The sequence below is a fragment of the Metopolophium dirhodum genome, chromosome 9, assembly GCF_019925205.1.
Source record: "Metopolophium dirhodum isolate CAU chromosome 9, ASM1992520v1, whole genome shotgun sequence".
NCBI lineage: Eukaryota > Metazoa > Arthropoda > Insecta > Hemiptera > Aphididae > Metopolophium > Metopolophium dirhodum.
This window is the reverse complement of record NC_083568.1, coordinates 9,484,486-9,510,776: the sequence shown is the minus strand read 5'-3', so window position 1 is coordinate 9,510,776 and position 26,291 is coordinate 9,484,486. Positions and strand designations below refer to the sequence as shown.

The following is a 26,291-nucleotide window of genomic DNA, read 5'->3' as shown; positions in this document are numbered from 1 at the left end:
CACATTTTAGGTTTAATAGGTATCTTGTTATACGTTGCTATTATACATTTACGTACCTATTATACATTTATACTGGTAGGTATATATATTTTGTAATTATAAGTTATAATATTATATGTATTATGATAGGTATTATATTCAATATAAATAACATTAATAAACTATTGTAAATCTATTAGCAGACACAATTAGTTTATTTTATTATTTAATTAATATTGTACAATAATATATGACAAAGATTTTAAATTTTATATTAGAAACGCAAAAACTAAAAACTAAATAAGTATAGGTACTATTATTATAATTGTTACTGTGCAGAGTGAAGGCATTAAGACACAAGCAGGGTGTAGACGGTGTAGTATTATAGTACGATGGGAAACAATGTTAGTCACATTATATCGGTAATTTACTATTAAAAACGCCAGGAGGTTAACTACTGACGAATGAGAAAATGTATTTTTTTCATGCGCTTATATAATTTCTAATTAAAATTTATGATAATAAAATCGTTCGTAATATTTAATATTAATTCTTCATAAAACTACACAAAACAAATAATAAATGTCTATATATAACTCGGTGGATTAGAAAGTCATGAAATAACTTTAATATTTTTAATGCATATAATAGATGATATCCTTAATCAACAATAAATATGAATAGGTATCCAGGTATTTATTTATGATCATAAGTTCAGAACACCACAATAATACAATACACAGCGGCGGAATTGTTGTTATGAGTTGCGTATGCGTATTATGTCTTATTAGTAGGTATACCTAATATTCAATAATAAACATTAAAATAGGTTATAATATTGTTATAATAATATTATCTATCCTTTTTTTTATGTGGCGATTTAGATAATACAACAAATTCAAATGAATCTATTGGTTATCTATATTCGTTTAACCAGTAGGTATATTATAGGTACGTAGGTAATATTCACTACAGCTGCCACCGGCAATTTTCAAAACCGTTACTATCCAAGTCTTTTGTCGTGGCGTATTCTATTTAGGTACGTCTTTGCGTTTGTGCAAGCCACGCATGTGGCAATCAAGAAGATGTACACTATACATAGACAAAACGACTTTCTATTAAACAAAATAAGTGATTTTTTTTTCTATTTTAACAAACCATTAAACGTATAAGTATAGGCCGAAAGTTTCACGATGATTGTTATTATAGGGTGGCGGTGATACCACCTTCCATCATACACGATGACCCCACTTTTGACAAAATTACTCAATGAAAACAAATTCACCATAACGATGATACATATGTGGTTATATTTATGAAATAATAATAACATAGAATTATTATTATGAAATCAAATCGAGCGTATATATGAGTGGGGGGAGACCCAGAATAAGCATCCGACCGGATCGTTAACTTTCTCCCTACATCGGCAGTGCGCGATTCTTTGAATATATTCAGAATTCTGTACACGAGTCACAGCTCTGTAAACAAAACGTATTCTCTCGGATAACCTATACTCGATGACGAACTTTGTGGATTTTAATCAGGTTGGTGTTAAATATTTTATTTCTTACAATAAATATAGTACAAACATATTTGTATGAACTTAGCTTGCTAGAGTAACGTTCTGCTTAGCATAACTATAATATCTATACAAGAAGAAATGATGGAATTTCTAGCAAAATATATTTTATTTTAACAGAATTTCCAAATTCTAAATATATTTATACGTTTTATTATAATATGGATATTATATGCATGGTGTATACTAAATAATAATTTCCCGACAGTCATTTTTTGTGCACCTATTATTGTTTACCCTCAGAGAATACATATACGTTCGCATTACGATATTTACGTATAGGAAAAATGGGTATAACGTGGGAATAATTTATTTTTCTTCGGTTTCCGTTATTTCATAATAATAGCATCTCAGTTTTCAGCAAAATATTTATTTTTTTATATACATTCAATAACGCTTTGTGGTATGTGTTCGAAAGCGAGCAAGTGCGATTAAAACTTGAGAGGAATGAAATAAGATTTCTCGCCTAAGGCATTTTAATATTGATAAAATGTATATTATAAAATATAAAGCTTTAAATAAAAAAAATTAATTAAAATATATTATGTCTATACTCTATAAGAATAATAGTAATAATAATGATCGTTACATATTTTTTTTAATTGTTTATTAATGCCAGCCTTACATATCGTTGAACAAAAATAATATATTTCTATTAAATCTCAAAAAATGTATTCAACTCTAATTGTCATAAAGTAAAGTATATTTTGACTTACTTATATAAAACTTATATATTAGTCAACATATATTGTTTGTCATACGACTTGTGTGTTTTGTTTTCTTCTATTTAATTTAAATTTAAAGCGAAATAATTGTATACATTGAGATAATTACTTCGCAATCTCTAAACACGATTTTTTCGGTAGTATAGTGGATTGATTTCATGAAGCAACTTTTAAAAATTTGAAACACGTGGTACTTTAATCTTTCTATTTTTGGAAGTCGTCAAAAGGTGTAATCAGAAAATTGTGAAAACGAAATATAAACATCTGTGTAATAAACTATAAGAAAACCAGTTTGTACTATGGTTAGTCAAATTCGATTAATGGGTCTTAAACTTTTAACTTGTCTAAGTAGATTTCACTACGAAACACTAACTTACCAAATTCATATACATAAATAAATTGTTTATCAAAACAAAAAGCTTAATATCAATAATAAATTATGTTATACAGTAATTGAGTACTATAATATTATTTCATATAATATTACTATACACTTGTTATTAACTTGAAACAAACATCACGTACGTAATATGTGCGTTAACCGGCGTGAATAGGTTATTTGATTAAAATTAATTTGAAAATGTTGAAAATGTCAATGTCAAGTAAATAATAGTAGCCGTGATGGCTAAAAGTTTCAAGTTCCTACGATTAACATTTTTTGAATAACAATACAATAATTAAAGCGGGCAAGTAAGCTAACCACTTTTATGTATACAGTAGATGTTGAGTAAGCCATGGTAACCAAACAATTATTTTATCGATGATATTAAAATATAAAAAAAAAAAAATTATATTAATTGTTTTTTGTGGTTTCTCGATTATTTTAAAAAGTACTGGGACATGTGTAATTTGGACCCCCTCAAGTACAAATTAGATCCATTTACTACCACAGACCCTCTAGAAGTGGATGATTATTATATCATTTTTCCTGATAAAAAAGTGACTTCAGTCATTAAAAACTACATATTTGTTAAACCAATCCATTAATTTCTCCACTTAAAATCTAATATAGTTGGTAACCTATATTACTTAAAATATTTTAACTGATTTTACAGAATTACAGTATATAATAAAGTACTTTTTAAAGTATAAACTATAAAGTTACCTCACTATAAACTCATCTAAAGTCAAATTTAAATTAATTCGTGATTTATTAAGTCAAGATAATAAAAACCTAAAAACACCTCTTTGAGTTGCTAACATAAAATTAACTTTTTGATTTAACTTTAACTCGTTTAGGTATGTAAAGTTCAATGTAATTATTATTTAGGAAAATAAAATGTATACCGTATATTTATTTTAGTATTGCATAGAGTTGAAAGTATTTTCCAATTTTCCAATTTTCTAAACTTATAGACTACTTATAGTACCTATGCTAAAATTTAACAATTTAAATTTGAAGTATAAACGTTATAGGTACGTAGATCTTTGAAACATTTTACAATTTCAGAAGACTTGGATACTTTAATACAAGTTTTATAAGTTTCTAATAAATGTTTTAAAATCATAGTTTTATAAAGTTTTATAAATATTAAAATCACAACATTATTTTAACACATTAACACGTAGGTATGTAATATTTGTATCTACCGAAATACCGAACATGATTTAAAATTAATTAACCACACAACTTTGGCAAATCTATCGACGATATAATAGTTTTCGGAGTTAATCGAATATATTATACAATAAATTACAACTACTATCCAGTAGTCGGCGTTATAATCGACTTGTCGAGTCATATAAAATGAAACGGAAGAAAACCACGCGAATGAAAACAAGTTTCTCCTCCTTTGCCCAGGTACCTGGCACTTGCTTTACGTGATAAAAATAACGATGTTGTAGCACGTTGTGGGTTTTTGCTCACGAGCAACAGTTTGAAAATAATCAGCAGCATCCGTTGGGATGGGGCGAAAGCTTAATGGGTCGAGCGGATCCCTTAGACCCAATGTACCGGAAGACATTGTTCTTGACCGAATTACGAGCACGTAATGGGCTTTGGATAAGACGGAGACTTTCGATCCCCAGCGGGTTTTTGCACGTATTATAGTATTATTATATTATTATATATAGTGTTCGGCGAACGTTGTTAAGGTGTGCGCATTATTATTGTTTTATTGTAAGTTTTCACACCTACTATGCTTGTGTATACTTACTGTCTTACTACTTATAATATAACTATAAGGTGATTATTTTAGATGTCATCACGCTCATAATAATACATCAAAAGTTATGAACGTTTTTGAAAGTATTATATGTTTTTTAGACCATCTTTAAACAATATTTTTGAAAAATAATTTAAAATTTAACTTTTTTTCGTTATCATTTTTTAAGGTTTTAATTTTTTAATGACGGCATACATTTTTTATTTCATATTCCAAAGCAGAATATTTATCTTTCTGTAATAGTACAATTCCATTTAACATACTTACAACTTAGTATCATTAAGTACAACTGCAGATTCGAAATTCGATTTTTATAAGTACATTGATATTCTCAGGCAAATATTCTGTTTTGGAAAATAAAATTAAAAACCCTGGTGCATTGAACAAATTAAAAACTTGAAAATTATAATTAAAAAAAAGTGGGTAAGTTCAATTGGGTGGAGTATGTCAGCAGTGTTGGAAGTTTGTCCATCACCCCTTTGGTCCTCGGACAGGATAGTGTATTACTACAGTATTCGATTTGAATGCAATGATTGCATTAGAAAAAAAAAACTATTCTGAGCAGAGGATTAGTGTAAATATTAGTAATTTTATGTAGCAATATATATTTATATATAGAAATTAATATGTTTCATAGATAATATTATTTTGAAATTAGATTCATAAATTATGTTTCTATTCAGTAGTTTGGTGTTTTAACATTTTGATTAAATAAAGTAATTGTTACTATTACTCCTTCTGGTAGAAATGTTGTTTACAGAATAAATTAATTGTATATAATATAACTAGAAGGAATTAGATAATTTTAAATTGTATTCGTTTCTAATTCTCTAATATATTCACCTTGTATAGTAATAGAACCCGACGCGACGTTTGGTATTGATGTTTACCATTTTTGATACTTATTAGTTGTTACGTCGTTTGTCCTGTATTGAGTTTTTTTTTGTAGTTTTTTTGATAATATTTTGAATGATACAATACAAGTTGGCGTTCACTATAAGTGTTGTAGAAAACAATTTATTATGGCTCACTGAAATAGTCTTTCAATTATTTGATATATTCATACGAGAGTTTTATAAATTCAATTTGAATCAGATATAATTTGTTCTATAAATTTTTTTGTCAGATATTTTTAGCATTACAAAGTTTTTATAGTTAAATATTGCTAACATTATATTTAAAAAAAAAAAATAAGAAGTTAAATGAGACTATTTTATTGCATTGACTGTCTGACGGATAAAACTGTGAGATAACAAAAACTGTGTTTTTCTCTTGTGAAATCTCTGTGGTTGGAGTATCAGATTAGATGAAATATTACACTGCAGGATATATTTCATTCAAATACACATAATAAAACATTTTGTATCTAAATTATATTCTTATCTATAAGCAACAATTGTAATTAAACTAATTTTTATAAATCATATTTGAATCATCAACCGTGGAAATTACGAAACCATAACATTTTTGTGCCGCAATAATGGATAATTTGACCCTCAGCGCGTGGAACTGTACTCGTATTATATTATTATTAACCATTTGGGTGAAAGTTAATTTAAAAAAATCTATTAAGGTTTATACTTAATTTTAAAAAATAAGCCATTTGCGTGATATTTTTTACGTGGTTTTTAATTTTTATTTACGATCAATCTGTTATTATATTATATACATCAGTAGGTAGTGTTAGAATAAGTGGTTGCAACTACAAAACGTTGTCATTCTCTAATATGGTGTAACAGTGAAAGATAATAATTACTAAAATAGAAGTCATACATTTATCACACTTAACTAGATACCCATTTTAGTGTTATTTTTTTTTAGCTTATTATGGATTCTATTTATTCTTATAATTTTTATTGTATTTTAGGGCTGTACTTAACACGTACTTACTACTTATAAATTAGTTGGCGTGTACGTGGGCGTGTTGTAAAACCATAAAAACTGTTTGTCTGAATGAAAATAATATTCACATTAGGTAGTTTTTGTAATTTGTCGTTAGTCGCATTTCAGCTCCCACCCACCGACAAACGCTGTTTACACAATAATTTCGTTCGAATCAAAATAACACCTACAGCACGATGTTTGTTTATTTTCGAATTAATTAAATAATATCCTAAACCCATTAATTAACTGAATTGCATTTTAATTCGTGACCAATAATTATTAGTGGGGAGACTTATTTTAAGACGAGAGTGTTAAAAATTTGCTCTAATTAAATAATAATAATATAATGTGTGTTCTTATTATACAATCAATCTTAAAACATCGTTAGGATTGACAGATAGGTATATGTATCATCGTGTAAACGGATACGCTATGATGATAAATATTACATTTAATAAAAAAAAAAAAACCTATCACATATGTATAATAATATGATGAAGGTACATATTATATACAATAATAGTATAATACAGAGTTGAGACTCATAGCTGAGTGAAAGTATATTATATGCCGATGTCGATAGAAAAACGAGAATCCGAAATTCCAATAAGACTCTGTATATAAGTTAAGTGCACCACATCCGCTTTTAAACCCGTTTGTTGAGCATAATATAATATAATATTATGTTATGTATCTAACGACAAGGTGACTTGTAATTATTTTTCCGATTTATGCGTTTGGTAGAACGATTAATAGGTATATATTATATGATACTAGAAGTCTTCCGATGATTGATTTAGATTATTTATAAAATTTTTTTTCACCATCTCTGCTGCAAACCATTTTTAATGGAACTTCAGAATAATAATATGCTGTTCAATAAACTCTAGAATATCGCGCCTTGATAGCTCGAATTACGTTTCGTTCTCAATACAATAAATTGACATCGGAGAAGATGTTTTAAACTAATGTTGTCAAGTAGGTGTACCTATACAATTTTGAATTTATCAATGCTTATATATTGTTCAGTTTTTATGTAATCTAGAATTTTTAATTATATCAATTTAATTAAACGGTTAGGTATAAGTCAGATCCACATCCGATCACCATTAATGATTAGGTTTTATTTTTATAAGACGGATTTGTGTGCTAAATAAGTGTATTAATTATTATTTATTATAAAATACATACATTTATTCTCTGAAGCCGGACGCCAGGTTAGGTACTTAAGATTTTATCTAGACACTTTAGAAGAGATCATTAATAATTAGATACAGTTCTTAAGATCAAAATTGAATACATATCGTAAAATAACAAGTGCTTGTATTTAATGCTAATCACTTTAAACAGTGAATTTAAGTTAATTTGGATACGAATAGGAACGGTTACAATTGTATACAATGTTTTTACTAACCGTGTTTTGGGTCATTCTATTTGTACATTATAATAATTACATTATTGTTCTTAAGATCAAGGTAGAATACATTTCGTAAAATACCTAGTGATTGTATTTAATGTTAATCGCTTTAAAAAGTGAATTGAAGTTAATTTGGATACTTATATAGTTAAAATTGAAGAAGGTTTTTATGCAACCGTATTTTGGGTAATCATACGGGTACATTAATAACAACATGAAATCAACTAACAAACATTTCACCCTTAAATCGAATTATTTATTCTGTCGTTTCTCTAAAATTCATTGATTCAAATACCTAATCAAATGACCATTTGCGTTACAGTTAAACAACGAACTGAAGATAAATAACCCTTTTGCTATAAAAGGTCACAGGTATAATATTATATCAGTGTATATTGCCCGCATATTATATACATTCAAACGTCTTTTAAACGTAATATTGTTTTATCCCAGTGAATTATATATTTTGTAATTAGAAAAACATCGCAGAAGTTTTTATGTCGTGCATTATAGTATGTACTAATATATTATATTAGGTTTACACTTGTAAAATCTTCAATCATAAAACTGTACGGTTTATTATTTTTTTTTTTATTAATTAGAGAAATCATATTAGTTTTTTTTTCGCATCAGTTGACTCCTATGATTTTTCTTTTTCAATAATTATATTTGTTACTTGGCCCCGTCAATTGCCGTAATTGACACTACGCATATAGTGATATAATAGGTATATATTATATTTGTCAGAATCTAGGTGGGTAATTAAAATAATTGAAATCCTCAACACAGCAGTGCGACGTGGTGCACGTTTGTATAAAATTTGTTATTTTCTCAAATATGTAAAGCTGTGCGCATTCGAGGGAAAATGTCGAATACAGAGTCGGTATATTGTGCTACGTAACGCTCCTTGTTGTTTCAGCTAATTATAATTTATTGTTTTTCGATACACTTCGCCCGGGGAAAAAAATAAAATATGGCACTACATAGGTGTACCTATACTTTGGTTTAAGTGTACCTCAGTTCACGTGTGAATCAGCATCGTCGAACCTCGTCTTGTAAACCACTTCAACCAAGATGGGCAATTCGCCTGTGGCGGATTGGATTTAGCACTTGATATATTTTCGAACGTGGTCCATAATTTACTCTCTAAACTCACCTGATATCTCTAAGAACAATTTTTCCTCGAAATTTTTAGAGTGGTTTTTGAGTCTGTAAGTTACAAACATAAGGACATAACCTATTGTGTTGTACATTAATGGAATAACAAACGAACGATCAATTAAATCCTAAAAAAAATCCCATATAGCAAAGCATGGGGCGTCAGCAAGTCGCAAGTCAGCAAGTCTGTAGGTATATTTTTTTTATTTCAGTTACCAAAGGCAACTCTTTATAATATATAAACACAAGATTATTCGATTTTCATGAGCTGAAAAGAAATAATCTACCCTATATAAGGATTGAAAAAAGAAGCTTAAAACACCCTCAGAGTCTTTGGGAATCCACACAGTTATCACTTTTATTGAAATCGGTCCGGTAGTTTCTTAGATTATAGCTGTTGGAAAAAAAACATTTCTCATTAATTATAATATGATAACTAGGTGCATAGATATAAAGTATTATTGTAAATAACAATATCAAATTAACATCATTATTATAATGTTTTACAACAATAATTATTAGTCACGTGTCTCATTTGGCGGCACACAGCGAGAACAAATCCGTCCATTGGGCTACATTAAAATATTATTATATTTCGTTTCTTCCATTGTGTTTTTCTATTGTTAATTAAGTTGTCACCTGTGCTTGTTATTTCGACGCTGTGGCTGCTTCCAACATGTTGGAGTGGTGTAGTATACACAGTGCTTGCTATTGGCCGGTCGTCGTTGCACTTGTCATTTCACTTGTTATCCTCCTTATGGTATCCTCGTTTTTAGTCCTGCCGTCGTAATATGAACTTTTACACTTATCTTTTTAATGGATTTTTACCCCGACCCGTAACAAATTTAAAAAAAAAATCAACCCCATTTTAACGCTCGGAGCTACATACCGTTGTAATAATATTGTCGTTGTCTGTAGCGGAAAATTTCAAATTTCACATGCTCGAAGAAAACTCATTTTTTTTATAAGTCATCTAACTTAATAAATAATTCATATAATTTAATAATTTATAAGAAGATATTTTGATCATAATATTTATTGGTAATGCAATATAATATTATTACATTTATATATACTGTGGTCTGTCTGGTAATAAGTACCAAAAATATTATACTGTGTGAGTTGATTTTAACAATATTAATTAGCAATCAAGAAAAATTAGCTTTTTATTTTTGTTTCAGATTTGTTATGATAATTGTACTCAAATTTAACTATAAGTACACTTTAAAACTAAATTAAAAAATAAACACCAAAAATAATTAGTAAAACGGTACTTTTTATAATCCTATTAAAATATGTATCTTTTAAACAAACCTTCTCAATACTTTTAACTGGTAAATTATTATATTATTCGGTTTAATGATTTCTTTAACCTTCTACATTGTACATTCATAAACTATCCATAACTGACGAATATATTTCTGTTTTATAATCTATTTTCATTATAAAATATATGATTTACTCATTGAATATTAATTTTAAATGGCTTTTGTCACCATATAATATTTTAGGTTATAATTAAAAATAACACACATTTGTAATGTTTGTTCAAGCATTTAAATTAATCCTATTTAGCTTTTCAAGGGATTTAATTTATCAATCATTTGCAAATGGAATAAACAATAAACTGTTTAACTAAAACATCGTCAACTGTATATTACTATTCTATTACTATACAATATACATTAAAAATAATGGATTTTAAAATAAGTTTAATAAAAACTGTTTAAAATTTTCAATACTACTCTATGATATCACAATAATGCATATTATATTAGTAGCTATGTACAAACTAACTGAATCCCCACACAAATCAATTTTCGAATTAATTAAAAACATATTAAAATCATATTATATAGGGTAGTCATTACTGTATCTGCATATCCAGTTTTTGTTCATACGGCATATTTCAATAGAAGTCGGCATAAATTATGAGTCGATTATAATTATTTATAGGGAGACATGATATTATAGGCATCTCAAGTAAAATGTTGATCTTACGTTTTAATGACAGTTGATAACCGAATCGCCACTGGAATATATTATATGAATTTCTTTTTTTCGCATTTAATATTAATAACTCTTAATAAAGTAGTAAAGTTCACCATCTCGAGTGACTCCTTTAATCAAGGACAAGCTTAGGATTACCAACTAGGTGAAAGTTGTAATTTATATATTAATTATTATAATTACCTACTTATGTCATAGTAAACATTATCTATAATTTGTCTATCGTTCTGTAAACGTCTGTGTATAGTGTAATGGTAGATATAGTTTGAGAACGCTGCAAGTCATAGCCCTTAGGAGTAGACGAATAGAGTTATCAATAATTCTAGTCTCTAGGAACTTTAAGTTCCGAGTGTCAAGTAATACATAGGAATATCCGAGTGTAGGACTTCAAGTCCAGATAGTGTAAAGTGACATAGCCAACATCCGACTCCTTCTTGGAATATTGGAATACGCTTCTGATAAACTTATATCGACTAACATTTGTCAGCCATCAAAATACAAATACCCTGAAGTGTTGAAGTTCGTCATCGTAGTTATAGATAATATATTATACAATAAATACATATTTATACCTATGTATAATGAATTATCTAAGACACTTGTAAGAATATTATGTTAACGTTACGTTTACTTGTGTGAAATATGTTTTATAGCTAGGTTTTACACGACGCACCTACACATTTTTGTAAAATTTTCAGTTTTTATGTTATAGTATTTCATACATTTTTAATAAAAAAAAACAAGTTACATATTATGTATAGGTATATCTTACCCTATGTTTGTACGAAAATTAAATTTTGTTAATTTTTCCCTTAACAATAAATATCTTAGCAATTTGCATATTCGATAAATTCCTGGAAATGACAGAACTAAAATCCACTTGATACTTTCAAGCATTATATTTTGTATCGTATTTTAAATTTAAAATGTATTAATAATCGTGTTCACCAATATTAATGTACAATATACAAGGTAATATTAATTATTATAATTAAATCTAATACCTCGTCCATAATTGATTAATTTAAATTATTCATAATTATACACTAATAATTGTATTTTGTTATGTTAAATGTGCATTTTGTGTTTTATTATATAAGTTATTATTATGTTTTCCCATGTATTGATTAATTTCGGTGTTTTAATGGTACCATTATTTTATATTGCAGTACAATTATATAATTATGAATCGTCACATAGCCGTAAAATATTATGCAATAAGTGGAATAGAGCAGGCGAAAGTTTTTCATTTATTTTTAATTATTGTAGATTATCAACTATACCTACATAGGTAGGTACTTACTAACAGTAGTGAATAGTAGCGAAAAGTGTATACCTATAATACTTCTTACCATCAACTCGAGTTTAGTTATGTTCAAGAAATATTGTAATACTATGGTGTACCGATAAGTAATAATTGGAAATTCGGTACATGTGTTTTGAACTTTCCAAATAGATGTCCGATGTGCACCTTAATTATGTTAGTATCGAATAATATTGCAAGACGTAGACAGTCGCGGACACCTATAATATAATAGAATTGTTAGAATTGATGTTTCAAACAATATTGTATTTTATTAAATATAGGTATATATATATATAGTATATAATATCATCATTGATGGACGTGATTTTAACTTACTTTATTAGATTTTATTACAGTCTATATTTTAATATCGACAAGATATTTTTCAATAACCAAATAGTTTTTTTTTACATAATATATTTTTATTACTGTCGAATGTAGACACGATTTTATTTAAAATGCATGTAGGTAGGTATACAGTTATATTTATAGGGGAATTCGAACGGGGTTTCAGGATACACCCACCTCATTTTTAAATTTAAAACCATATGAACTTAGATTTTCTCGACCAGTTTTCGAATAAAAGCCATACCGAAATAAAATGCTGTGGCTGGAGTGTAGTAGGCAGTATAGTAGAATATTTCCATTTTTTACAATCTGTACAAAAGGTACAGTAAGTAATTGGCTTGATCGGTGGACATTACCTGTATAGAACTAATAGCCTAAAAATAGCTCAAGGGGATGCCATCGAACGGGGTGGCATCCCTACGGACATTTAATTTGTTTTTATATGCAATTTAGGGTTACCGCGACATCAACTTTATATATTATATTCTGCTTGTTTTGTTTGTACAAACAGCCTGCAGCTGCTGTACGGTACTTTATATTAAAACATTTATCGTAAATAAATACAATTAATATTGGTATTATAGATAGGTTAGGTACCTATAAAATACTTGTGAGCGTTGTTTTTTTCTCCATGAAATAATTAATAATAATAATAATAATATTGTAATTCAATAAACTATTTAAATGTTCTTTGTTGTATTTTCTCGTAAGTGTATATTATATTATACTATACTATATATTATATTATATTATACTATATTATATTTAATTCGTTAAAAGTTGGTACCTGTCTTATTATTCCGATCCAATTTTTTTCACCCGTCAGTTGGTATCAATATTGACGGTGTCCTTTTTGAAAATATATAAGTACAACGCGTGCAACAGTTTTTTCTTTTTAGCTACTTCGAAGCAATGTAAAAACTCAACGACTTGTTCTTAAAGTCTTAAATTGTATTCGATTATTGTACAATACCGACTTGGATAATATTTGCACAATATTGTAGCAACATCTCGCGGTAAATTACGACTGTTTCAGCAGAATACCACATCGGCGATGTAAGTTTATAATTTATATTATTTTGTATGGTATACTATTTTATAAACGAATCGTAAAGTGCGAGAGGATCGAATGTGAAATGATGATTGTTTTTGATCGAATATATAGATAGGCATGCCACCAATACCACGGCAATATTGTTTTATAACGATCGGATAACGAATTTTGCGGCGTTCGGTTGATTTTCATTACACTCTCCGGATGCAAACCAAACAAATACAAACTAGTTTTATTTTTACTAGGTCGACCTCTTAAAGTTCATAAGCTATCTTCATTAGAGAAGTTTACGCGCAGAAGTTGCGTTCCGTTAATCTCACCATACCGCGAGCGTGGTAGATAAAGACGTGCAAAAACCAAAGATTATAATTAAAATTCTTCTATCCGCCTACGCGTGTGGTTTCTACACGATGGGACGCTGATTACTACTCAAACTATAAGTCTTATAATAGCTGGTAGCAATACGATTTCAGTAGGTAATTGTACGAGTGTCGAACAAAATATGTATACATACGCTGTATTATACATATATATGTACATATGCCTCGCATTTTATTGCATATAAGATTTACAAAATGATTAGTATTAGGTACCCACGAGTATGATGATTTACATTGTTTCTTCTATAATATATTGTATTGTACAGTGTACGGCAACGATAGACTCTAATTCCTTTTTTCCCCTTTGATTCATTTACACAAACCATACGAGTTTGTTATGATAAGTGATACTTACAAAATAATAATATGGTTTAACAGCTACGGAATATGATTGTGTAACGGTCGCGACATCAGTTTATATTTTCATTTATTATTATTATTATTTTTTTTTTTTTTTTTTGGGGGGGGTAATTTTTAAAACTTATAACAACGAGTGTAAGATGTTTGAGAGCCTTATATTAAATTTTCACGCCTTTTTACCCAACAAAAAAATTTTTATTGATATTTATAGAAAAAAAAACTAAAAAAATTGAAAACTGACAATGTGCGTAAACAGCTCAAAAAGAGTCAAAATATTTTCAAGTATTTACAGTCATTCGTTTTTCAATTACAATAAAATAAGGAAATTGTTACATAAGAAATCAAGTGAATATCAAATGTTGTAAAAATATAAATCTCAGACGCTCATAAAAATTTAATTTAAGTTTCTTGTAGACACTTTTTTTTTGATAAAGGTAGACAAACTTTTGAGTAATCTTATATTACATTTTCAAATCTTAGATTTAAAAAGAAAAGTTTTATGAATTCTCAACTCAAAATAATTTGCTAATTTTCGTGATTTTTTCGTATTTTGTCAAAATTTGAACTTTAAATGCTTATAAATAAAAACTGTGACTCAGGATTTTTAATTTTTTTCATCTGCCTATGAAACAATAACCTAGGAGCCTTCTATTAAATTTTCAAGCTTTTTTACTCAACAGATAAAATTTTATTGATATTTATAGAAAAAAAAACTAAAAAAATTGAAGACTGACAATGTCCGTAAACAGCTCAAAAAGAGTCAAAATATTTTCAAAATCTTATGGTGTATAGAAAATGCTAATATAAACATTCAGTCAAAATTTCATGTCCCTACGGTCATTTGTTTTAGAGTTACACCAAAAACCAAAATCGATTTTCTCGAAAACAGATTTTGCGTAAAAATTCCCGTTTTTCCTTAATTTTTCTTTTGTTTTTCACGTCGCTTTTGAAAACTACTGGGAAATTTTTACTTTTGACCCCCCAAAGTACCAACTAGATTCACTTTTCTATCAGAAAAGTTACTGTTGAAGGAAATCCAAGCACTTTTACTGTCCTAAAAGGTGATGACAGACACAAAAAAAAATAAAAAAAAAACACACATCATTGTAAAATCAATACATTCATCGCTTCGCTCAGAATCTAAAAATTGGAAAACGTTTAAAACAGTCCAAAACAGTAAATAATAATATATTATGGTAATTATCGTGAGTAAAAAATAAAAATGTTACTTAATATTATGCTATTACTTCGAGAGGCCGTATAGGCAAATCCTTACCGTTTAATGCAGCCTGTACGGCATTGATGGTTAAACTTTTACTATTTCACAGCACATTATACATATATTATGTACCATTACTAAACGATAATATATGCAATATTCGAAGTGACTACTATGGTACTATATATTCCTTATATTCCATATATAGAAACATTAGTAGCGTGTTGTTCGTGGTTTACCATTTTACAGTTAAGTGAAATAGGTACATCGTATTCGATTAGAAATTTATTCAAAATAAAATGCGTTGTAATTAATGGTTTTATATATTATTTATGTTTAGATTTTATTATTATAAATATTAGTAGGTACTTGTTTCTTGATAATAATATTATATAAGTGAAGAAGTCGTGACACTCGCTGTGCTTATAACAATATTGTGTTGCTATTATTATTGTTGTTTTCATAATATTATAATCAAAAAAATCAAAACAATTTTAAATGATAAGTTATTTCACATAGGTAACTTTAATAATAACTATAATAATAAGCCACCCATAACGTAATAGCCAAACTAGTTTTTAACTTTAGTTTCAACTTTAGGTAATCGTCGAACCATTCCGTAAGAGTTAGTCTTCAATTGTTGACCTCGGCACTGTTATTAACTACCCGCCTATGTATAATAATAATATATAACATAATATCATAGTTCATAGTATTATTATTACTATCATTAATAATATAACCATCAATTGATTTTGTGTTGTAATTTACTGTTATCACACCGTAATATGTAATCCGTATAATTAGTTTAAAATATTTATACAATTATTTTATTACGTCCGTCGTTTATGATGCAAATAGGTTTTAAATAATGATATAGCTATTCCGTTTATTGAGATTTGAATTAGTAATTTAATTATAATTTGATTAACTCGAAAATAACAGTTTAATTTATACATGTACTTTTAATTTATCGGTGTAATACTAATATGGCAACATCTCGTACACTTTAATTAAATAATGATATTATAATGGTGATTTTATATTAGTATTTATTGTACCTATATACATCATAATATTATATAATTATGTTTACGGCAATTAATCTAGTTTAGGTAGGTACCTATTTTATTCGTTCAAATTTTCCATCATTCAAATAAAAACGATTTTAGAAAATGTTTATGAGAAATAATAAACTATATAAAGTATTGAGTCTATACAGTTATTAAGTCAATATGGGGTTAAAACCTGCGCTGTTGAAGCCTTTATCAAAACGATAAAAAAATTAAATAAACTGTATATTATACGTACGACGATAATGACATATTATAGTTGTGGTCTTATTAATATTATCTTTTTATTCGTTTGATTGTGTAGGTCGAGTCCAAGATGGAGAAAAGCGTAATATCTCAGTTTTTCAATGGCCGATCCGTATTCGTCACCGGAAGTACGGGTCTCATGGGAAAAGTGCTCGTCTGGAAACTGTTGTACAGCTGTCCGGGAATAAAAAACATTTTTGTGTTGATAAGATCGAAAAGAGGCAAGTCTGCTCTTTTGCGATACCAGGAAATCATAAAAGCGCCGGTGAGAATGTCGTCCGTTATAATATAGTTGTAGGAGTATAATAATATTATGTATAATATTCAACGAGATTTCAATATTTCGGCGATAGTTGTTTGACTCCATTAGGAAAACGAACAAATCGTTGTTGTCCAAGCTGCAAGTGGTGTGCGGCGATGTGGGTCTGGACGGACTGGGCATCACACAGGAAATGAAGGAAAGGCTCATATCGGAAGTGTCGATTGTTTTTCACGGAGCGGCCACGTTGAACTTGGACGCGTCACTGACCGAGGCCATAAACTTGAACACGAGCGGAACGCTACGCATGCTCGAATTATGCTCCGAAATGAAAAATTTAGAGGTAATAATATAAGATTATAATATTAGCACCGATTAAAATAATATTATATGCATTTATCGATCATGGCTTAAAGATGTATTTATCTTTGTTTTTGATATGATACGATAAACCTATACATTGCCTAATGCCTATAATATTATGTATAGTCAATTAAAAAATTTAAATAAAAATAATAATAATAAGTAATCTCAGAATGATGCTTTTGACACAAAACACTCATTATCCATGCAATCCATCTGCTACGATTAAAAAAAAATTGTCTGATCGATGTAAGCCATTCACATGTCAACGTTTTCGCACAAAGCTTTGAAGTATGAAATTGGTTCGTCTTAGAAACTAACATTGAAAATAAAAAAAATACTATAATATACTGTTCTTCTCAGAAAATATTATGTTATTGACATTTAATTTTATATAGAATTATAGAAATTGTTTTTCTTATTTTTTAAATAAAGTATGAAAATTGAATGGGATAGTGAGTGGATAAACCTAACCTATATAACAGTTTTAAAATGTGAAATGTATTTGGTGCCGTTTTATCGACTGGCGGCGCCCTTTATTACTCTTCTACAATAGTTTTACACGAAATTGAATAATAATAACCACATTGATACCTTTTAATTGATTTATATATTTACATTTATATTCACACTCATACACATGTATAATTTTATTCGCTTTGCACACGTATTAAAAATAAAGCTGTCAAGTAGGTAACCGTTCTGCTGCAGTACTACAGATGTAGGTGTCGCGTGTACCTCGTCACTTAGTAAGTCACTGTAATGGATGTGTTAAACTTAAATTCAATGATAATTGATAAATCATCATTGTATACAAGAAGAAAACAATTTTGAGTGCGAAGAGTGTTGACTTTTTTGGAAACCAAGAATACCAAATAATTATTTTAATAATAATATTAAAATTTTAACAAATGTTTAATTTTTTTTTTTGTAATAATTCTTGATTACATATTTTAAAAAGTACTGAGGCCCTATGAAAAGTACCATCTAAACATCTAACTTGCTACCAGAATCTCCCTCAAAGTTAATGATTGAGACATTTTTTCTACTAGAAAAAGTGTATTCAGACACATAAATGAATAAAAAAAACACACATCATCAATCAATATTCTTTACTTCACTCAGAATTCACACACATCATAATCTAAGACTCTGTTATACAATTTTAAATGAAACCATCGACGTCAAATTAAATTGTCTGTTCGTATTAAGTCAATTGGAATCGGCTATTACAGAGTTATCTGAGAGATGATAATTACTAATTAGGTACCAACTATGACCTACCTAATGTACGAATAATATATTTTATAATGTAAATATTAATATCAAATAATTCAATTATCTCATGTTAGTTATAGTTTGAGAAAGCATGAAAAATATTACTATTGTGTATCAGGAATCAGGATGTATACTACTTTATACAGTGTACCTATATGTATAATTTAAACTAGAAAATAATACAAATTAAAATAGAAATGCATCGGCCCAACTGTTACAAACTTACAAATTACAAGTGCAACTCGCACATTAACGTGATATCGTGTGGTGGTCGGTGTATTATTGGGCTCACACAATTTTATTACCACTACATAGAGGAAAAATAATGCCATCAACACTATCGTGACATATTTTCCAATACCGAAAAATGTGTTCTTAGGTATGTATAATATTATTATGCATACGTATATTTTTCGTTAATTCTTTCGCCCGGTGCAACAACCGATATTTTTCGTTACCTAGTCTACAAAAATGTCAGAAAGAAAAATTTCTATGGTAAAAGTGTCCGGCAAAAAATGTTCGAAACCAAGAATGTCTACTGTGAAATTTTCCAAAGTTCAAAATATCCGGGGTAAAATACTAATATTGTCTGATATCAAACATTTCTGAAATCAAATAAATGAGAGTATCGAAATAGAATCAAAATTCAAAGAGGAACAAAAATTAGTTTATTAATTTCTATTAATTAGTTGAATAAGGTCTAAGAGAAATCGGCTATAATCCAAAAGAAATATATGTTAATTTGCAAGAGAAATTTAAAAAAATATGCGTAGAGTACAAAAATTAAGAAATTAATATGACCTTTATGTGTTTATGTCATTTATTTTTTGAAAATCAGAAATTTTATTTTAAATGTGATAATAAAGTACCTAGACAGTGGTGAGAGCCAATTTTAACACGGAACTGGGTATAGAAATTGTACCCACTACCCACCTACTTATACATTTTTTATTTCGAAAAATGTATTCCTAATAGAAATCATTCACAGTCACAATTTAGGAATTCATAGTAATACACCATAGCCTATAATATAAATAAGTCGAAATATTTGCTTTGATTAGGACCCAGCAAATCACATCCAACCACGCATGGTATATAAGTTATAATAATATACGGATTTCGGACGATTACGACGACGGTTCCGTGCATTTTCGACCACAAAGAGTTCAATAGTTCCAGTTTGGGCGTCGAAAACGTTCTAAAAGTTGTTAATCGTCGATAATAAATACGTTTAGTCACCCAACGAAAATGTGGCAATAATCACGTTTTCTCGTTAAGACTGCGGCAATTTGACGGTGGCATTATAAAGTTTTTCAAGCGCGTACCTGCGCGTATCTGACCTATAGGGTGACAACCACGGTATATTAATGCAACGGTGTGAATGTTTCAGGCTTTCGTACATTTCTCCACGGCGTTTTGTCACGTAGACCTAGACACGTTGGACGAGGAAGTGCACAAATCGACTTTCGACGCATACAACATAATGAGGTTACCGTCTTGGCTCAACGAAAACTCCATCAAGATGGTCACGCCTCAGTAAGGAAAACAATATTGCATTCCCATTATAATATAGCGCCGCGTATGGTCCGATTGATTATACCATTGCGCGAAATGAAATGGTGCAATCGGCGCATGCGCCAGCCCAGTTATATGAATATTATGATAATATAATATTATATTGTTATACAATTTCTATTAGCGTTTTCCATATTATGACTGTATTATTGCACTGAAGCAATTATTTTATGTATAATAATATGCAGTGGTGGATCTAGAAGGGGCAAAGGGGACATTTTCCCCCCACCACCCAACTGCCGTATTTTCCCTTTGTTTTATACTGTGTTTAGTCATTTTTTTACCTTTGCCCCCCCCCCACGACCCCTCCAAAATTAAGCCCTGGATCCACCACTGATAATATATGGAATATAACTACTAGTTTGGTTTTTTTCGCGTGCACCCTGCCAGTTTCTTGCACTTGCAGGGGAAATGGGGCACTAATAATTGCACGAGCTTATCATGATGGTGCTTCTTATGAGTTATAGCTGAACAAGTTTCAATGATAAGTCAAGATTACCATCTGTACTATAAAATCAGCTGAAAAATATTAATATTAATTAATATGAAACACCTCTTAAGTACGTGCTGGTTGGTGGTGGTAAATTTGTAAAAAAAATCACGTGGAACATAGTTATGGTGATTTTTAAAAACTTGTTACTACCGCAAAGGCGTGAAAATAACGGTGCTAAAATGTTGTTGCATATTTTCATATAAATTCATATAATAATTTTGCACCCGATTTTTTGGTACTGGTTATTTTAACATATTATTAATCATTGTTCAGTTATAATCAAAAAACGTAAATTATGATTTAAAAAAATTAAAAACCGTTATTACAGGAGGTATATACCGAATACGGTATATATCATACTATCCTTTTCCACTGTATATAAATATAATACGTGATAGCAATATATGTGATATTTTTGAAGAAGCTTTTTATGTATATCGACTCTTACCTGCGTATTATGGTGTCACTCGTACGGTTAGCTTATACACATGTGTACTTTTGTTGGTTACCTAACTAAAAACGTATGCCTACAATCGTCACAAGTCTTACGCAATTTCCTCGGCAATAATGCGGTGTACCGATTGCGCATTCATCTATTATAATTTATAATCAACCACTGTGGTTATTGTGCATAACAGTTATCTTGTATACTTACGCGAAAACGTCGAACGTGTGATTGCAGCTTGATAAGTCCACATCCGAACACTTACACGTTTTCTAAACGCCTGGCCGAAGACGTTGTCGGCGACTTTTATCCCCAGCTTCCGGTCGTCATCGCAAGGCCTTCAATAGGTGAGGTGGTCGTTTGAGTGGGGTGTATTATGGTGGTGGGGGGAGGGGTGTCGAGTAATCACAATAACTCAACAGTTGTTTTTCCGCAGTGACGCCAGCGCTCAAAGAACCTCTGCCCGGCTGGGTGGATAATCTCAACGGACCCACAGGAATATTGGCCGCGGGCGGCAAAGGCGTACTCCGGTCCATACTTTGCAATTCGGAATATACCGCCGAAGCCGTGCCGGTGGACTTTGCAATAAACGCCGTGATCGTGATCGCGTGGAAAACGGCAATTTCCAAACAAAAGCAAGTATACAGCCTTGTAGACTGCGAGACAATAATAATAATAACAATACAATATGAGTACAGCAACCATTGGCGTACAAACTTGGTTGACGGGTGTGGGCGGGGTTTACCATAAAATAGTAAACAATTCTTTTCGGAAAAGCAATGGATGACATGTGTACAATAATATTTATTACGATTTTATTCGTAAACGAAAAAATCGAACCACTACACAACACGAAACAATTTTTTTATATCTGCGTAATATGAACAAATCATCATCAGATAGGTATTAATGAAAATTATTTAAAGTAGGCAGAACCTATAGTATGCATAAAATTAAGTTAAATCTAATAAACTTTTACTTCTTTAAAATATTGAAACACGGCATTTCTTCAAATACAGGTTTTAAACATAAATATTTCTAGCCTTGAAAATGTTGCTTTCCGCATAATATGGAATTAAACTCTTCAATAACTCTTCTACACTGATTTTGACTTTATAACAACCAAAATACTGTTTTTATTGTTACAATATATATTATTCCTTTAATAATATATTTTACTAGTATTTCTTAATGCATCTAATTTATAATAACAAATAATAGTCAATACAAATAAAAAAAAAATCATTAGTTATTTGCATAATACTTAATTATACACCACTATGATAACAGCGATGATTGCTGATGCTATCGAGATTCGAACTAATCGATAATATTATGCATTATGTTATACAATTACAAAATAACCAAACGGATGTTATCAACCGATACCATTTTTTTTTCGATTGCACGTGTTTGTGAAAGTCACACCGACACCGATGTCCATATTATTAGTATTTTTAAGTAACATTAGAAATGTTGTATTGTACAGGACCAACGTTGTCCCCGTGTACAATTTGACTCAGCACAACCTGAACCCAATTACTTGGGATGCAGTTATGTCCAAAGGCAGAGAAGAGACGATGAAAAACCCGTTCGAGCTCATGTTGTGGTATCCCACCGGGTCGCTTACATCAAACCGATTCATTCACACTTACAAAGTGATATGTTACCACTGGATACCAGCCTACCTTATCGACAGCATTTTGTTTTTGCTCGGCCAAAAGCGTTTGTGAGTATTGCCGTTGGTTTAAAACGGAAGCTGTTTATATCGTTCAAAACTATTACTATTAACACGTCGTGAAAAATATTTCAAGAAACTTTTCCCGGATTACTCTACAATATTTACAGTTTAATTTAATTTCCAAAAATATGTTTTTACTCCTGTATATAAGATAACATTTGAAACCCTAAACATTATATGCATAGTATAATATACATTCTAGCAGTGACAGTATTATTAATAATACGTTTAATTTTGGATCTTCAGATTTAAAACTCGAATAAAAATTGTGTGTTTATATTATAATATTATTAACGTAATAATTGAAAAATTATTATAAACTATCAAAAACGTAAAATTAACAATTTTTGTCAGGAACGTTTAGAATTTGAAATAATTTAAATCAATCTTGAAATGTTGTACCTAGTCACATAGTTAATGGTTTTTTAGATTCTGAACGGAGCGAGGAATGTAATGGTTTTACAATGATGTTTATTTCTTTTTCTTTTTTATTCTGTAAACACTTTTTCTCCCTCTAAACTTGCTCAAAAGTATCAAGTATAGCATCTTTTCTGAAAGGTAATGTTCTTGAGCTGGTACTTTAAAGAGGTCATTTTTCGATTTTCGAAACTCTACTGGAAATAAAAGCGGTTAAAAGAGAGAAAACGTACGATTTCACGATTTTATAATATTAAATAATTACGGACGACGTTTTCTACCAGAAATATTGCTTGACAAGAGATATTTTTTGTTGTATTTTGGATTTTGTTCCTTACGGTTTAAAGTTCGGAAAATTTAAGCCATTTTTGAGCTATTTATAGAAATTTCAATTTTGGGAGTTTTTTTGTTGTAATTTAGTTAAAAACATTCGTAAAAACTTTAAAAGACGATGGACGATGGACAAACATCCACCACCAAAATGCGCTGATCTACTTTTTTTTTATATTATTAATTAAATAATTGTAATAATCAGCGCGGAGTGAAGCATTTGAATCGTTAGTAAAACTGAATAATGTATCAATTACAACATACCAAATAACTGGTTTTATTTAATCATATAATAATATTATAATCCAAAATCGACAGTTTTTATTTTTACGTGTTAATATATTATAATATTATAATAACGACGATTTACCGATGAGCCTTCCAGACAAATATGACATCACTTTTTATACTTTTATTGACAGTATGATCAGAGTTCAGCAGAAGATATCGGACGGCCTTCGCGTCCTCCAATATTTCACGTTGCGCAATTGGGACTTCACAAACGACCGACTGTTGGCACTCCGGGATAGCCTGTCCGAAGTGGACCGGAAAACGTTCAGCATAGATTTCGAGAAAATGGACATGGACGTTTATTTCAGGAATTGTATTCTGGGCGCCCGTCAGTACTGCCTGAAGGAAGACCCTGCGTCCATACCCAAGGCCAGGAAAACCCTGAAAGTGTAAGCGCACTTTTTGACGCAAATTTGTAGGAACAATAATAGTTGTACTTGTTCGGGTAGTTTGCGCACATTTCCGGTAACACTTGATCAAGTTAACCAAAAATGAAATCAACTGTTGACTTTTAAATTGTCCGATTGATGCGTAAATTAACCGAGTTAAAATACTTTCCCACCTTTGTGTGTAACCATCATATACAGACTAATAAAACTATGTAAGTGTTCACTTAGTGAATGTCATCTGGGATGGAAAACTGGACATTCCGTACAGGGGGGGGGGGGGGGGGGGGTGCGCTGGTTTACATGAGGGAGTCTGCCTGTAAATGGGTTTTCATCGTCTGTATAATTTTGTACTCAAACAGGTCGTCGTCACAATAAATGTGTAATTACTAATTTGTTCATATTATGTGCCCAAATTAATAACTACCCTTCAACGCATCCTCAATCAAAACTCTCTCGGTCAGTAACAGTTTGGTGTCATTAATTTTTTTTTTTTTGCAGACTTTACGTGTTGGACTTGGTGGTGATATACCTGAAGTACGCTCTCGTCGCCTGGTTGCTGTACAAGGTGTACAATACATTTTCTGCGGTCGTGTAGGTCTCGACGATGTTTTCTCGCGTGGTACATTATTATGATTATTATTATTATTACCTTATTACCTGTAATTTTATAATTATTTGACATATCATTCCCCGTATTATTATGGTCTTCCTGCAAATATCCGCGTTAGGGTTGTTATTTTCCTATTTATTGTTGGTCAAACGGAACTATCAGCTATATATAATAATATTATTATTCGCTGCACCGACGCACCACCATTATATATTTTGGTACCACCTACTCCGTCCGTGGGGTAAAAAAATTTAAGTAAGAACTGCAACTAGAACTGCAGTGTCATACGTGTGTTGACGTTTTCAAAACGACAGCCCTCTTGGCGTTTGTGCTGCACTGCTGCGTGTTGCGACGTGTACGTGCCGTAGGGGGTGAGTTTATATTATTATCATGTCGTTCAGTTGTTGTAATTGACACTTACCAGTCTTCGGCGGGTCACTTACGATAATATGGTACAATCGACATCGTCGTTCGAACATAATTTTAATAAAATTTCTACCCACAGCGTGTGCCTGATATAATATTAAATATCATTTTTTCAACAACCGCTTTACTGACGACATAGGATATTACGAATGAATATAATTCAAGCTCTCATCATATTAGTTTAGGGACGTATATAGTTACGCGTAGTCTTAGGACATAAAATCGAGTAATAAAATGTAGAGATATCTTAGGCATTATAGGCGCACAAAATTCTTCACAGACAATATCTCAGTTCAAAATGGTTCGCGAATTAGTTTATCGCTAAGGGGATAACGTCCTGCAAAAATATCTCCAACGCACACTCGTTTTGTTACTAAAAACTTAACTTTCATTTTCAATCAAAATATGTAAATAAATAGTGGTTATTGTAATGTAGGTATACTACCTATACAATATACATATTATGTCATCGTGCAATTATATTTTCGGCAATAACATAAGTCATGGAAGGAGTAACGGGTGGTATGTATAATGGAGCGTTGGGTTATTTAATAATATAATATATAATACCTACTCTTTTTTACAAGAGATTTTTTTTTACCTACTCGAAATGTTATTAAAATGAGTAATGTCTTAGAGATATATTTGTTATTATTTTTTATTGTTATTATTAGGTTTATAATTATAAGTACTATTAAGTATTATTATATTTTGTTTTAAATTTTTTTTTCTCACATTTTTGTCGAAAATTATAAGGATTTATTGATA

General features: G+C 29.9%; 1 protein-coding gene across 1 annotated transcript; it reads left to right on the top strand.

The window, feature by feature from the left end:
- The first annotated feature begins 1,393 nt into the window (after positions 1-1,393).
- Positions 1,394-26,291, top strand: LOC132952379 (putative fatty acyl-CoA reductase CG5065). Its single transcript, XM_061024669.1, has 9 exons — positions 1,394-1,526; positions 16,965-17,171; positions 17,260-17,508; positions 20,197-20,342; positions 21,557-21,666; positions 21,756-21,954; positions 22,809-23,048; positions 24,230-24,487; positions 24,986-26,291. Exons 1-9 carry the CDS (start codon positions 1,500-1,502, stop codon positions 25,080-25,082), a joined length of 1,533 nt encoding a protein of 510 aa, XP_060880652.1. The 5' UTR covers positions 1,394-1,499; the 3' UTR covers positions 25,083-26,291.